The 14,277-nt window shown below is 43.2% G+C and overlaps 1 protein-coding gene across 1 annotated transcript in view; it reads left to right on the top strand.

Moving 5' to 3' along the window:
* Window positions 1-14,277, top strand: part of LOC143019435 (uncharacterized) — a 56,593-nt gene that overhangs the window by 30,563 nt on the left and 11,753 nt on the right. Inside the window, exons 12-15 of the mRNA XM_076175071.1 lie at window positions 8,997-9,152; window positions 12,734-12,871; window positions 13,165-13,314; window positions 13,398-13,556. Of these exons, the coding sequence (XP_076031186.1) occupies window positions 8,997-9,152; window positions 12,734-12,871; window positions 13,165-13,314; window positions 13,398-13,556 (603 nt within the window). The remainder of the gene's footprint in view (window positions 1-8,996; window positions 9,153-12,733; window positions 12,872-13,164; window positions 13,315-13,397; window positions 13,557-14,277) is intronic.

Genomic DNA, 14,277 nt, shown 5'->3' with positions numbered 1-14,277 from the left:
GTTTTTGTTTTATTAGGGAAGTGGTTTGTTGTATAGTTTGGCTTGAATTGTTTTACATATTTCTCCTATGCAAAAATATCACAAAACCACATGATCTAATGAATTGCTGACAACCACAAAGGAAACCAGAAAAGAAACAAGAATTCCCAAGCATTTTTGTGATATTTCACATCTTCAGGTGTCTTAGATGAGGTCTCCAAAACATAGTAAGATCTATCTATCTATATACCAAGGGCTTCTTCCCCCTTAAAAGGGAGGTAGCCAGTTAAGGCACACAACCAAACAACAGCAACAGTCCTGAAATAAGGGTGGTGGATGGGAGTGGGTGGGTGCCTTGACTGGCTACCTCCCTTATAAGGGGGAAGAAACCTTTGGTATATAGATGGATAGATTTTATTATACTTTGGAGACCTCTTCCCAGATCCTTATGCTTTTGCCTTTCAAAGGAGGAAAATGAGGGTAGTGGATGGGAGTGGGTGTGTGCCTTGACTGGCTACCTCCCTTATAAGGGGGAAGAAACCTTTGGTATATAGATAGATAGATTTTATTATGTTTTGGAGACCTCTTCCCAGATCCTTATGCTTTTGCCTTTCAAAGGAGGAAAATACCAACACACAGAAAGACAGTGGTAGAATTCTTTTCTCCCTGCCACAGGGAGATCAAGAAATGGTAGAGGTTTAGAAGTTGTAAAGAACAGGTTTAAGTGAACAGCATAAACCAGGGACAACAGTAGTATGAAAGTTTTATTTTTTTAAGGATAGAGAAGCTGACATAAACAAATGGTGTGTGACTCTGGTCTTTAGGGACATCCCAAAACAGTACCGAAAGTAAAGACTGCATGTTATCACGCAGTCATACCCACAGTATATCAGCCCTGGAAATTCTTGAGTAGATTGGGAGAGGTCGCTGTGTGGAGGTGGCAGGTAAAACAGCTGTGGCTGTCAGGTCCTGCTGTGAAGTTGCTGTATCTTGTTGCATTGCTCTTGATCCTAACACTGCATTAAGGATAACGGGGATGACCCTTCATCCGCAGGGAGCTAAGATCAAAGAGAAAACAAATAGGTATGGGATGGATGAAGGATGAGTGTATGCCATGGCTGGGCCACCATCTTTACAAGAGGAAATAAGTCTGTTGATATTTGTGGGTTGACCGACTATTGAGCGCAAGACAAATGAATGCCGACTTTTGAGCGTAAGACAACTGAGCGCAGTAATATTTGAGCGCTATAATTTCAAAATAGTTAAAATCTATATGGAACATAATATGTAAGAAAAATAAGAGATTCAGACATTAAACATAGAATATATAGACATACATCCCCAAAGCCCCCTTCACCCCATCTATCCATCTCATCCTAGGACGTCCCCTCGTGTTCACTCCCTCCACATCTGCCTTCCACACCTCTTTTACTAATCTTTCTTCATTCATTCTTTCCGTGTGTCCAAACCATCCTAATGCTCTTTCATCAACCCTATCTCCCAACTCCCTTTCCACTCCCTGTTCTCCTCCTCACTTCCTCATTTCTCACTCTATCCAGCCTAATAACCCCCATCATACCTCTCAGACACCTCATCTCAAACACATTCAAACTCCTCTCTTCCTCTCTTATGTTCCATGTTTCTGCCCCATACAGTGCTGTTGGCACAATCACTCCTTCATACAGTCTCCTTTTAGCATCCATTCCCAAATGTCTATTCCTCATTACACTTTTTAATCCACCAAGGCATTTACTCTCTTCTCTCAATCTACATTCTACCTCCACCTCTACTCCACCTTTTCCTGCCACATTTGCAAATATATATATATATATATATATATATATATATATTTATGCAGTGGAGCCTGTGGAATAGTTTGTGCCTTTACTAAGACTTTCCCACAGCAGGGAAGCAAAAGGTGTGAAAAGCAAATAAATTGATCAGGATCCATTTCAATCCCGGCCTACATTAGACGTACCTGCACATTTTATTAAACTACTACATATGGTGGGAAATTCCAATCACATTTATATTCAATGTTGAATAAAAAGAGTATGTGTAGTAAATTATTAATTGTAAAACATACATACATAAACCAAGGCTTTTTCCCCATTACAAGGGAGGTAGCCAAAAAGGAAAAGGCATAAAATCATTCCCACCCATTCCATCCCTGAACACTCTCCACACCCCTCCACCCTCCCTCTTATCTTAGCACCTCCTGGGTGACGGGTCATCCCTGCACCTTGTCCACTGCCCTGGGTCAGAAGCAGTGTCGCAAGACACAGCACATCCACAGCAAGGCCGCTTCATTAAATCGGCGACCCCCCCTCTCCATCCCCCCATGCATAAAAGAAGACAGGGAGAAATCCCTTCGGGCTGCATCAAATTTTGCTCACACATACTACCTCACCCCCCATCCCCCCGCCCATTCCACCTCATGCATCACAACATCATCTATACACAACCATTCTCCATTCACCCCTGTCGTCTGTACTCTCCCGTCCTTCCTCAACAGACATTCCCCTCTTCCCCAAAGCCCCCTTCACCCCATCCATCCACCTCATCCTAGGACGGCCCTTCATGTTCACTCTCTCCACATCTGCCTTCCATACCTCTCTTACTAGTCTTTCTTCACTCATTCTTTCCATGTGTCCAAACCATCATAATACTCTTTCATCAACCCTATTCATCAACCCTATCTCCCAACTCCCTTTCCACCCCTGTTCTCCTCCTCACCTCCTCATTTCTCACTCTATCTAGCCTAGTAACTCCCATCATACTTCTCAGACACCTCATCTCAAACACATTCAAACCCCTTCCCTCTTCCTCTCTTATGTTCTATGTTTCTCTCCCATACAATGCTGTTGGCACAATCACTCCTTCATGCAGTCTCCTCTTAGCATCCATTCCCAAATGTCTATTCCTCATTACACTTTTTAATCCACCAAGGCATTTACTCGCTTCTATCAACCTACATTCTACCTCCACCTTCACTCCACCTTTTCCTGCCACATTTGCACCCAAGTATCTAAAACTATCCACTTCCTCCAGTCGCTCTCCCTTAATGCTCACTTGCAGTCTACTGTCACTTTCACCCCTTTTACATCTCATCACCTTACTTTTACCCACATTTATCTTCAGCTTTCTTCTATCACACACTCTCCCAAACTCTGTCACCAACTTCCTCAATCCTTCCTCCGATTCTGCCATAAGCGCAGTGTCGTCCGCAAACAACAGCTGGCTCACCTCCCACTTTTCTCCATTTTCTTTAATCATCTCCAATCCCTGACCCACTACCCTTGCATTTACCTCTCCCACTACCCCATCCATGTATAAGTTGAACAGCCATGGCGACATAACGCATCCTTGATGAAGTCCCACCTTTACCTCGAACCACTCTCTCCATTTCTAATCCTGACACAAGCTCTACTACTCTCATAAAAACTCTTGACAGCTCCTAGAAGCTTTCCTCCTATCCCTTATATCCGCAAAACCTCCCACAGTGTCCTTCTGTCTACCCTGTTGTAAGCCTTTTCCAGATCCATAAAAGCCCAAAAAACATCCTTCCCCTTTCCTATAGCTTTCTCACATATCTGTCTTACCACAAAAATCTAATCTACACAACCTCTACCCATCCTAAATCCACACTGTTCCTCACCAATTACTCCCTCTGTTCCTCTCCTAATCCTCTCAATCAAGATCCTCCCATAAGCCTTCCCAACTATACTTAACAAGCTAATCCCTCTGAAACTACTACATTCACACTTGTCCCCTTTTCCCATGTAAAGTGGAACTATGCAGGCACTCCTCCAGTCCTCCAGCACTCTACCCTCTCTCCAGCAAACATTAAATAACCTCACCAGCTAGTCCACCATCACTGTACCTCCTTTTTTTTTTTTTTTTAAACATTAAGCATGGCATCCATCCAGACCAGGTGCCTTACCTGCTTTCATCATCTTAACAACTGCCTTCACTTCATCCTTCCTTATTTCTCCTCCATTTTCCTCACTCATCACTCTCATTTTCTTAGCATTTCCCACTGCAGCTATCTTTCCCTCCCTATCCTCCTTCACATTTAGCAATTCCCTAAAATATTCTGCCCATCTCCCCCTTACTGCCTTCTCTTCCATTATCATCTCTCCAACTGCACCTTTTACCTTTTCTTCTCTACTTGATTCGCCTCCTCTTCCTCTCTTAATTTCTTTCCAAAACATCTTTGTATTACTTTCAAAGTTTTCAGTCATACTCTTACCCCATTTCACATCTGCTCTCCTCTTTGCCTCCTTTACCTTTTGCTTTACTTCTCTTTTCTTTTCTTTGTACCTCTCATATGACTCCCTCGTCCTATTTTGTAACCAATCTGAGAAAGCTCGCTTCTTCTCTTCTACAACCTTCTTTTTTTCCTCATCCCACAATTTACTACCCTTCCTTCTATTTCCTCCTGTCCTTCTTGTTCCACACACCATCCTTGCACACTTTGTGACTCCCTCCTTGAACCATCCCCATTCCTCCTCCACACCTAGCTCTACTCTGTCCTTCACTCCCTCCCATTCCTCCTTCAGCTTCTTCTTGTACTCCTTCTCCTTTTCCTTTTCATTTAAAGAGTTCACTATAAGCACCTCCCTACCTTTTGTCCCTTTCCTCTTTCTCCATCTATCCTCCACTCTCAACTTACCATCCACCAAAAAATGATCTGATATTCCCCCACCCTCTCCCCTTAGCACATATACATCCTTAACTCTTCTTATCATAGTCCTATTTACCACTACATAATCCATTAACACTCTATCTACCACCCGTCCATCCTTCACCCTCTCCCATGTGTACGTATGCTTGACTTTCTTCTGAAACACTGTATTTACTATCATCAACTCTCTTTCTAGACACATTTCCACCATCAACTCTCCACTACGATTCTTTCCTGGAACTCCACATTTCCCAACCACTCCATCAATTGGATCATTTCCTACCCTAGCATTAAGGTCTCCCAGTACTATTACATTGACATTTCTCCCTAAATCCTGTATGCACTCATTTAAATCTATCCAAAAAGCCTCCCTTTCTTCTACACTCTTCTCACTGCCAGGCCCATATGCACTTACAAAAACCTACATCTCTTTTCCCAGTTTCACCTTCATCCACATTATCCTTGAGGAAACCTCCTTCCACTCCACTACACATTTACCTATCTCTTCACTTACTAGAATAGCCACCCCTTCCCTCCCTCGCCCTCTCTTCACTCCTGATAACCTCCCACTTACACTCGCCCTTCCCTTTCAACTTAGTTTCACTCAAAGCCAACACATCCACCTTTCTTCTCACAAACATACTACCTATCTCTTCCCTTTTACTCTCATCTGTACCACATCCACGCACATTAAAAAACCCAAACCTTAGGGTGCTGGTCGGGAAACTCCTAGACCCTCTTATGCCTTTACTTTTTTTAGGAATGTCCCCTGTGGGGCTACAAGGAGAACGATGCCTAGTCCCAATCCCCGTCCCTTTCTTCTCGCCTCTTATGATCCAAGTTGAAATACTTGGTGGCAGTATTCTTTTCCCCCACTACAGGGAAGGTAGGCAAAAAAGGAAATGAATATTCAGAGAAATTGTACAGGACAGTAACAAGGGGTTGGGGGACATCATAACGAAGGGATACTCGTAGTATAAAAGTGTCATAATTTCTCTATGAACAGAGTTTTCCTCTATCACAGACAAAATGATGTGTGGCTCTGGTCCATAGGGGCGCCCCATATCGACCCAAAAGTATCAACTGCATGCTACTTTGCCACAATAACACGCAGCCAGTACCCCAGACGGGGGCCAAATAAATATATTTGCTACTCCTGATAATTTGAGATTGATGAAGGAGAATAAGCACTGGATGGGAGATGGGACTTTCAAAATAGCTCCTCAGTTATTTTATCCTGTATAAAGGAAGTGTCCTTCAGAGAAAGTCAGAGGAAGCATATAGCCATGCTCTGATACTACTACTTTGCATGGATAATGAGATTGTTCCATCTTCCATTTTGTGTGACTGAGAAAGCATTTCATAAAGCTTTTTTTTCTGTCTTCAGAAATACTGAGGTGTTTGGGTGTTTCTTCCATTTGTCTCAAGCCGTTTAAAGAAAAATTCAGGATTTAGGTTTGACAGATTTATACTATAGCAGGGAAGAAATATGGCAATACACAAAAATGCTAGTGGCTTTGGCATTCCTTCCTTCCAATGATATAATAAATGTATTTGAATCTTTAAATGATACAACTTCTGATGAGATAGATGAGTTGGTCTTTTACTTTGAAGACACTTGGATAGGAAGACCTTGCAGGAGAGGAAGACGAAGAGATGCTATTTTCCCCCAAGTGTCTGTGAATGCATTGTCAGCGAACATCCTCATACAAATAATTCGTTAGAACGGTGGCAACGGGCAATGCAGATCTCAATAGGGCATATGCATCCTGCAATTTATAAATTCATAGTTATTTTAAGATTTGAACAAAATCATACATCAAATAAAGTATTCAGAATAGATACTGGGCAGCATAAAGATGTAAAGCAAAGTAAATATGTAAGAGTTAATAAGGCTATATCAAATTTTTTTAGCAAATATTCTTTGTTCAATATTTTTTATTATTAGCCTGCAGAAGTAGAAATTTTGTTTTATAAACTGTATTTAGGTATTTTATGGTATTCATATATACATACATATACCAAGGCTTTTTCCCCCTTCCAAGGGAGGTAGCCACAAAAGGAAAGGCATAAAAACACTCCCACCCATTTCATCCCTAAATACACTCCACACCCCTCCCACCCTTCCTCTCATCTGAGCACCTCCTGGATGACGGGTCATCCCTGAACCCTGCCCACCGCCCTGGGTCAGAAGCAGTGTCACAAGACACAGTACATCCACAGCAAGGCCGCTTCATTTAATCGGCGACCCCCCCTCTCCGTCCCCCTTTGCATATAAGGAGAGGACGGGGAGAAATCCCTTCGGGCTGCGTCAAAATTTACTCACACATACTACCCCACCCCCCACCCCCCCCGCCTATTCCTCCTCATGCAGTCACAACATCATCCATATACAACCATTCTCCACTCACCTCTGTCTTCCGTCCTCTCCCTTCCTTCCTCAACAGACATTCCCCTCTTCCCCAAAGCCCCCTTCACCCCATCCATCCACCTCATCCTAGGACGTCCCCTCATGTTCACTCCCTCCACATCTGCCTTCCATACCTCTTTTACTAGTCTTTCTTCACTCATTCTTTCCATGTGTCCAAACCATCCTAATATTCTTTCATATACATACATATACCAAGGCTTTTTCCCCCCTTACAAGGGAGGTAGCCAAAAAGGAAAAGGCATAGAATCATTCCCACCCATTCCATCCCTGAATACACTACACACCCCTCCACCCTCCCTCTTATCTTAGTACTTCCTGGATGACGGGTCATCATTGCACCTTGTCCACTCCCCTGGGTCAGTTATATATATTTTTTAGTATTTTACATTAAAATATACATGGATGGGGTGGTGCGAGAGGTGAATGCTAGGGTAGTGAGTCAGGGATTGGAGATGGTTAAAGAAAATGGAGAAAAGTGGGAGGTGAGCCAGCTGTTGTTTGCGGACGACACTGCGCTTGTGGCAGGGTCAGAGGAGGGATTGAGGAAGCTGGTGGCAGAGTTTGGGAGAGTATGTGATAGAAGAAAGCTAAAGATAAATGTGGGTAAAAGTAAGGTGATGAGGTGTACAAGGGGTGAAAGTGGCAGTAGACTGGAAGTGAACATTAAGGGAGAGCGACTGGAGGAAGTGGATAGTTTTAGATACTTGGGTGCAAGTGTAGCAGGAAAAGGTGGAGTGAAGGTGGAGGTAGAATGTAGATTGAGAGAAGCGAGTAAATGCCTTGGTGGTTTAAAGAGTGTAATGAGGAATAGACATTTGGGAATGGATGCGAAGAGGAGACTGTATGAAGGAGTGATTGTGCCAACAGCACTGTATGGGGCAGAAACGTGGAACATAAGAGAAGAAGAGAGAAGGAGTTTGAATGTGTTTGAGATGAGGTGTCTGAGAAGTATGGTGGGGGTTACTAGGCTGGATAGAGTGAGAAATGAGGAGGTGAGGAGGAGAACAGGGATGAAAAAGGATTTGGGAGATAGGGTTGATGAAAGAATATTAGGATGGTTTGGACACATGGAAAGAATGAGTGAAGAAAGACTAGTAAAAGAGGTATGGAAGGCAGATGTGGAGGGAGTGAACATGAGGGACGTCCTAGGATGAGGTGGATGGATGGGGTGAAGGGGGCTTTGGGGAAGAGGGGAATGTCTGTTGAGGAAGGAAGGGAGAGGACGGAAGACAGAGGTGAGTGGAGAATGGTTGTATATGGATGATGTTGTGACTGCATGAGGAGGAATGGGCGGGGGGGGGGGGGGGGGGGGGTAGTATGTGTGAGTAAATTTTTGACGCAGCCCGAAGGGATTTCTCCCCGTCCTCGCCTTATGCAAAGGGGGACGGAGAGGGGGGGTCGCCGATTAAATGAAGCGGCCTTGCTGTGGATGTACTGTGTCTTGCGACACTGCTTCTGACCCAGGGCGGTGGGCAGGGTGCAGGGATGACCCGTCATCCAGGAGGTGCTCAGATGAGAGGAAGGGTGGGAGGGGTATGGAGGGTATTTAGGGATGAAATGGGTGGGAGTGTTTTTATGCCTTTCCCTTTTTAGCTGCCTCCCTTAGAAGGGGGAGAAAGCCTTGGTATATGTATGTATGTATGTACATTAAAATATTTCTTGGTTTTATAAAATGTTTTAGGTATTTTATGGTAATTCCAATATAATTTTATTTTCATCTCATAACTGTATTTTGAAATTATGGCGCTCAAATGTCAGCGCTCAAATATTACTGCATTCAAAAGTCAGTGTTAATTTGTCTTGTGCTCAAAAGTTGGCTCACAATATTTGTGTATATGTACGTATCTTGCATTTTATTTTAGTCTTCCCTAATGCTGCAATAAACACATTTTCTTTTAGTGTTTTGTCAAAGGAGAAGACAACTGCTGAGGATGTTAGTGGTGCTACAGAAGAAAATAGGGATGAAATAAGAAAAGATGAGAAAAGTTTGGTCAGAAAAGAGAATGGGGTGAAGGAAGATCCCACAGGGAGCTCTGATGCCAAAGAGACAGAAAGGTGAGAAGATTGGCATGCAATTGTTATCAATCAATCCATTGTCTTAAGTCTCTTGTAAGAGACCCATGATTCCTAGCAACATCCACTGGGTGGGTCCATAGGCCACTCAGGTTAAAAATAGTGTGTTGTTGTCCAGGGATTGTCACTGGGTTAGTATAGAATGAGGTACTTAGTGGCTTCGGTGTTATGGTTGCATGTGGGGAAATTTGATTCTGTGGCCAAGCCTGTTCTTCGTTGATACTATACTAGACTTGGATGGTGTCCTGAATGCAAATATGCAAGTATCATTCATACTTCTTTGAAAGGGATTTTTTTTGTGGGGTTGATGTCTGTGGGAGATTTTGGCTTAATGTGGATTTTTGAAGAGCTTGCTTAGTGATCTGGAAGTAATATATTTTTGTGTGGGTGTATTGTGTGGTACAGGTAGTAGGTTGTTGTATATGTTTGAGTGGTTTGTTTTTTCCCCATATTTTCAGCTGGGTTAGTGGGGATGAAGGCTCTAGCACATATTTTAGTTTCTGTAGCAGATGATCTATTGTAGCTGTTGGTGCATCCTATTGTTACATTCATTGCTCTGTTTTGTACATGTATACATGCATGTACCAAAGGTTTTTTTTTCTTTCTTTCTTTCTTTTCCTTCCTTCCTTCCTTCCTCCCTTCCTTCCTTAAAAGGGAGGTAGCCAAAAAACAAATGCATAAAAACCACTCCCACCCATTCCATCCCTATCAGCACATCCACAGCAAGGCTGCTTCATCAAATTGGCGACCCCCCCCCCCTCTATTTTGTAAGGTTTGTAAAGTGTCTGATTTGAAGTGGCCTTACTGTGGATGAGCTGTATCTTGCTGCATTGCTTCAGACCCAGGGCAGTGGGTGAGATGCAGGGATGACCTGTTGTCCAGGAGAAACCAAGAAAGGAGGTTGGTGAATGGGAGTGGAGTATGTGTGGATGAATTGGATGGGAGTGGATTTATGCCTTTGGCTTTGGCTACCACTCTTGTAAGGGTGGAAAGCCATATGTATAAATATATATTTATACATGTGGCTGAACAGGTTAGGGCGTCGTTACTTGCGGCGAAGGTTGAGGGGATGCGGTTCAAATCCTACCACCAGCAAAGTTGAACCAAGGGCATGGTTCATTAAATTCCACATTACAAAGTCCTCTGTGAAGGGCACACTCCTAGCCTTCCATTGGGGGGAGTTTGTGCCATTAAACCCTGTGGTGGGGTAAAAGAATACTGCCACCAAGTATTTCCACTTGGATCGTAAGAGGCGAGAAGAAAGGGACGGGGAGTGGGACTAGGCATCCTAAACGAAAAAGTAAAGGCATAAGAGGGTCTTGGAGTTTTCAGAACAGCACCCTAAGGTTTGGGTCTTTTAATGTGCGTGGATGTGGTACAGATGAGAGTAAAAGGGAAGAGATAGGTAGTATGTTTGTGAGAAGAAAGATGGATTTGTTGGCTTTGAGTGAAACTAAGTTGAAAGGGAAGGGTGAGTGTAAGTTTGGGAGTGTAAGTGGGAGGTTATCAGGAGTGAAGAGAGGCCGAGGGAGGGAAGGGGTGGCTATTCTAGTAAGTGAAGAGATAGGTAAACGTTTAGTGGAGTGGAAGGAGGTTTCCTCAAGGCTAATGCGGATGAAGGTGAAACTGGGAAAGGAGATGTGGGTTTTTGTAAGTGCATGTGGGCCTGGTAGTGAGAAGAGTGTAGAAGAAAGGGAGGCCTTTTGGATAGATTTAAATGAGTGCATAGAGGATTTAGGGAGAAATGTCAATGTAATAGTACTGGGAGACCTTAATGCTAGGGTAGGAAATTATCCAATTGATGGAGTGGTTGGGAAATTTGGAGTTCCAGGAAAATCATAGTGGAGAGTTGATGGTGGAAATGTATCTAGAAAGAGAGTTGATGATAGTAAATACGGTGTTTCGGAAGAAAGTCAAGCATAAGTACACATGGGAGAGGGTGGTGGATGGAAGGGTGGTAGAGCGTTAATGGATTATGTAGTGGTAAATAGGACTATGATAGGAAGAGTTAACCACTTCCATACGGTGACGCCTACATAGGCGGCATGAGGAGCAAGTGGGTACTCGATGGTGCCAATGTCGGCATCTTGATTATATTTATTGTAGTCGTACCTATGTAACCTCCATTCTCTCTAAACTGGCTTCATCATATTTTCTATGGTTATCAAAATACACTGGTGAAAGAGAACGAACAATTGAGCACTGACTTTATTTTTTATAATGCTATTATTATGACGCAACATCGCACGTTGGGCAGCTAATGCTGCCAGACGTGCGATGTGCCCCGGAGTGAAGAGGTTAAGGATGTACATGTGCTAAGGGGAGAGGGTGGGGGAATATCAGATCATTTTTTGGTGGATGGTAAGTTGAGAGTGGAGGATAGATGGAGAAAGAGGAAAGGGACAAAAGGTAGGGAGGCGCTTGTGGCAGGATCGGAGGAGGGACTGAGGAAGTTGGTGACAGAGTTTGGGAAAGTATGTGATAGAAGAAAGCTAAAGATGAATGTGGATAAAAGTAAGGTGATGAGATGTACAAGGGGTGAAAGTGGCAGTAGACTGGAAGTGAGCATTAAGGGAGAGCGACTGGAGGAAGTGGATAGTTTTAGATACTTGGGTGCAAATGTGGCAGGAAAAGGTGGAGGTAGAATGTAGATTGAGAGAAGCGAGTAAATGCCTTGGTGGATTGAAGAGTGTAATGAGGAATAGACATTTGGTAATGGATGCTAAGAGGAGACTGTATGAAGGAGTGATTGTGCCAACAGCACTGTATGGGGCAGAAACATGGAACATAAGAGAGAAGGAGTTTGAATGTGTTTGAGATGAGGTGTCTGAGAAGTATGATGGTGGTTACTAGGCTAGATAGAGTGAGAAATGAGGAGGTGAGGAGAAGAACGGGGGTGGAAAGGGAGTTGGGTGATAGGGTTGATGAAAAAGTATTAGGATGGTTTGGACACATGGAAAGAATGAGTGAAAGACTAGTAAAAGAGGTATGGAAGGCAGATGTGGAGGGAGTGAACATGAGGGGACGTCCTAGGATGAGGTGGATGGATGGGGTGAAGGGGGTTTTGGGGAAGAGGAGAATGTCTGTTGAGGAAGGACGGGAGAGGACAGAAGACAGGGGTGAATGGAGAATGGTTGTATATGGATGATGTTGTGATGCATGAGGTGGAATGGGTGGGAGGATGGGGGGTGAGGTAGTATGTGTGAGCAAAATTTGACGCAGCCCGAAGAGATTTCTCCCCGTCTTCTCCTTTTATGCATGGGGGGACGGAGAGGGGGGGTCGCCGATTTAATGAAGTGGCCTTTGCTGTGGATGTGCTATGTCTTGCAACACTGCTTCTGACCCAGGGCAGTGGACAAGGTGCCGGGATGTCCCGTCATTCAGGAGGTGCTAAGATAAGAGGGAGGGTGGAGGGGTGTGGAATGTATTCAGGGATGGAATGGGTGGGAATGATTTTATGCCTTTTCCTTTTTGGCTACCTCCCTTGTAAGGGGGAAAAAGCCTTGGTATATGTATGTATGTATATTTGTATTTTAAGATTCATGTATATTTTACATTTTCAGAACTTCGAAGAAGAAAAAGAGAAAGTCCATTGTGGGAGACAGTGCCCCAGATGTAAACACAACACAGAGTACTGGTACTCCAACAGGACAGAAACGTAAACAAGAGGACGATGGAGCAAATGCTTCAGAGGCAGAAAGGTTTGGAACACCATGTTTGTTAAAAGATAAAAAAGAACAAACATCTAATTAACCATTTATAGAATAGATAGAGGAGTGTTCTTTTTAATTTCAAGCTGTTAAAGGAAATGTTAAAAACAGTGTGGCAATATTCAAGTAGGAGAATTGAATCAGAGACTATTAGAATTCTAGCCAGGATCTCCACTTTGCCAAGTCTACTTAAGAAAAATTATAACATTTAGAATAATAATTGCTATCATGAAGTAACATTGCATTGAATTTTGTTCTACTTCATATATATCTTATATTTTCAGAACTTCAAAGAAAAAGAAGAGAAAATCCACCATGGAAGACAGTATTATAGAAGATTTAGACGTTTTGCAAAATAATTTTACTCAAGAAGGGCAGAATTGTAAACAAGAAGTATCTGCTCCTCCTGAAGAAACAAGTCCTCCAGAAGCAAAGTAAGCTCTTCTTCTTCTGCTTCTTCTTGTTCTTCTACTTCCTCTTCTTCCTTTTCCTCTAATCTCCATCTTACATTTTTCAGATCTCCAAAGAAGAAGAAGAAAAAGAGGAAATCAGTCATGGAAGACAGTATTACAGAAGATTTAGATGTAGCACAAACTACTGCTTCTCTGGAAGGACAGAATTTTAAACATGAAGATGGGGCTCCTCCTAAAGAAGCAAGTGCTCCAGAGGCAGAGAGGTTAGGAAAATCTTGTTTGTTGTTTTGTTTTATTAGGGATGCAGTTTGTTGTATAGTTTGGTTTGAATTGCTTTACATATTTCTCCTCTGAAAAGTGAAGACATTGAGGGTCTGAGATGAGGTCTCCAAAACATAGCAAGATCTATCTTTCCATCTATATACCAAGGGCTTCTTCCCCCATATAAGGTAGGTAGCCAGTTAAGGCACACAACCAAACAACAGCAGCAGTCCTGAAATAAGGGTGGTGGATGGGAGCAGGTGTGTGTTTTGACTGGCTACCTCCTTTTTAAGGGAGAAGAAACCTTTGGTATATAGATAGAAAGATATATATATATATATTGTGGCATAGGCATAGCAGTGTAGGACTAATACGAACTTGTGGTATAGTGTAGGACTAACACGAACTAGAGCAAGGGCGGAGCGCTGCGTGCCCGACCCCCAGACAAGGACCCCATTCATAGACCTATCAGAGGTCCTATTCATGTATGTGTGCTTACAGCACCTAACACCTTCGCCCACGGGCAGTCGTTCTGTAGAACTCTTGGGTACTTGACGTGCCCCCTCTGTACGCATAACCTACTGATTAATAAACCCACTAACCGTACCACCTGTTTCACTGCTGCCCCTTGCAACATGCTTGCAACCATGGCGCAGTGAGTAGGATCTTGCAATTGCAAGTGATTAATAAACCCATTAACCGTACCACCAGTTTCACTGCTGC

Source organism: Oratosquilla oratoria, chromosome 37, assembly GCF_046742065.1.
Source record: "Oratosquilla oratoria isolate Oo_2021 chromosome 37, ASM4674206v1, whole genome shotgun sequence".
NCBI lineage: Eukaryota > Metazoa > Arthropoda > Malacostraca > Stomatopoda > Squillidae > Oratosquilla > Oratosquilla oratoria.
The sequence above is the reverse complement of the archived record's forward strand: the minus strand, read 5'-3'. Positions and strand labels throughout refer to the sequence as shown.